This window comes from Trachymyrmex septentrionalis, unplaced genomic scaffold (genome assembly GCF_001594115.1).
Source record: "Trachymyrmex septentrionalis isolate Tsep2-gDNA-1 unplaced genomic scaffold, Tsep1.0 scaffold81, whole genome shotgun sequence".
NCBI lineage: Eukaryota > Metazoa > Arthropoda > Insecta > Hymenoptera > Formicidae > Trachymyrmex > Trachymyrmex septentrionalis.
Genome location: NW_017305997.1, coordinates 1,413,673 through 1,415,123, shown reverse-complemented (window position 1 = coordinate 1,415,123; position 1,451 = coordinate 1,413,673). Strand labels below are relative to the sequence as shown.

Genomic DNA, 1,451 nt, shown 5'->3' with positions numbered 1-1,451 from the left:
TATATATATATATATACTTTATAGTCAATGATGAGTTGCAAACTTTTCCAATAATTTCGCGATAAATTATATATGTAGGAAACGACGATTGAACGCTGAAATATTTTTTCTCGAAGAGAAAATTATATACGCAAGTTCTATATTCTATATATTTCTAAATTTAAAGTAGAACAAAACTTGATTTTTTTCATAAAAGATAAAAATACACGAGTTCAAAAGTACCTCTAGACTTACATAATTTTCCATAGATCTGTTTTTTTATTCCTGCACTACCTGAACTGGTGCAATAAGTTAAAGCGAAACAAATGTATATTTATTTCACGTTCAGAACAGTGCAGGAATAAAGAACAGATCTCGTACCTCGAAAAGAAAGATATAAATTCGTTATATGAGCAATCATCCTTTTTTTTTTAATCGTACAAATATAGCTTATACAAATATAGAAGTCGATGTTTATTGAACAGAATAACTAACCGTGATAGCTGACAGTAGAATCTGAAGTTTCCAAGTGCATAATGGCGAACGACATGACGGTGCGCGTGCGTTAATTGACACGACTTAAATGACACATTAATTAAATTCCATCTAATAATTATCCCACATCGTTAGTTACGCAGTGTTCCACACCGGTTGTACTATAGATTCTTCGCCGATCGATTTTTCTTTAATAATAAAGGTATCATATTTATAACTTTGGCATAAAAAATATACGACAAAAGCATTGTTAAAGTGGATTTGATTTGAAACTGAGATTTAATTTGAAGCTTGGCTACAAATACAATGCAATGTTGAAAATTGTAAAGATGCAATAATTAATAATCTCTGATATTATCGCGTAAAAGAAAAATCGTGTTCAGAGAATTATTATAAAAAATTGTTATAAAAAATAAAAAACATACAACGGCAGTCTGCATGGAACGGTATCGGCATTCGATTGACTGCTTTCCTAATCGGTCGGTGCTTTTTATGATGCATGCGCAGGGTATCGCCTAAAGAAATTGAGGAACCAGCGAGGAGAAGGGAATCGATTGAACGGAATAAGGCGGCTTCACCACCTACGTCGTCCTCGGATCCGCTCGAGCCATGGAGCACGCGTGGCATTACCGACATGAACACAATATTGGCCTGGCGGGAAAACGCACCGGACAGTCCTTAATATGACTTTATGACATTTTGCGCTGCACCGATCACGACGTCGATGACGACGTCAATGTCAGCGCCGTAGGGTCGCACACGTGGATGATCCCGCATAAAGAAATCTTACGCCCGAACGAAAAACCGTTTATTTGGAATATCCTCGGTAAATCAAGTTTCAAAAAGTCTACACACGCGCGGCAGGCATTTTATATGTGCGCTTTATTTAATTCTCAACAATACGTTCGAGAAGAGTTGATTCTCTAACTTATTAAAAAATTGTACATAGATAATATCTTTAGGAAAGCAAAAGGCAG

At 35.6% G+C, this 1,451-nt stretch overlaps 1 protein-coding gene across 1 annotated transcript in view; it reads left to right on the top strand.

Annotated features, from left to right (window-relative positions):
* The window catches only part of LOC108754829 (transient receptor potential cation channel subfamily V member 4), a 30,277-nt gene extending 28,832 nt beyond the window's left edge, over positions 1-1,445 (top strand). Inside the window, exon 13 of the mRNA XM_018497452.1 lies at positions 982-1,445. Within this exon, the coding sequence (XP_018352954.1) occupies positions 982-1,156 (175 nt within the window). The 3' untranslated portion in view covers positions 1,157-1,445. The remainder of the gene's footprint in view (positions 1-981) is intronic.
* The last annotated feature ends 6 nt before the right edge of the window (positions 1,446-1,451 follow it).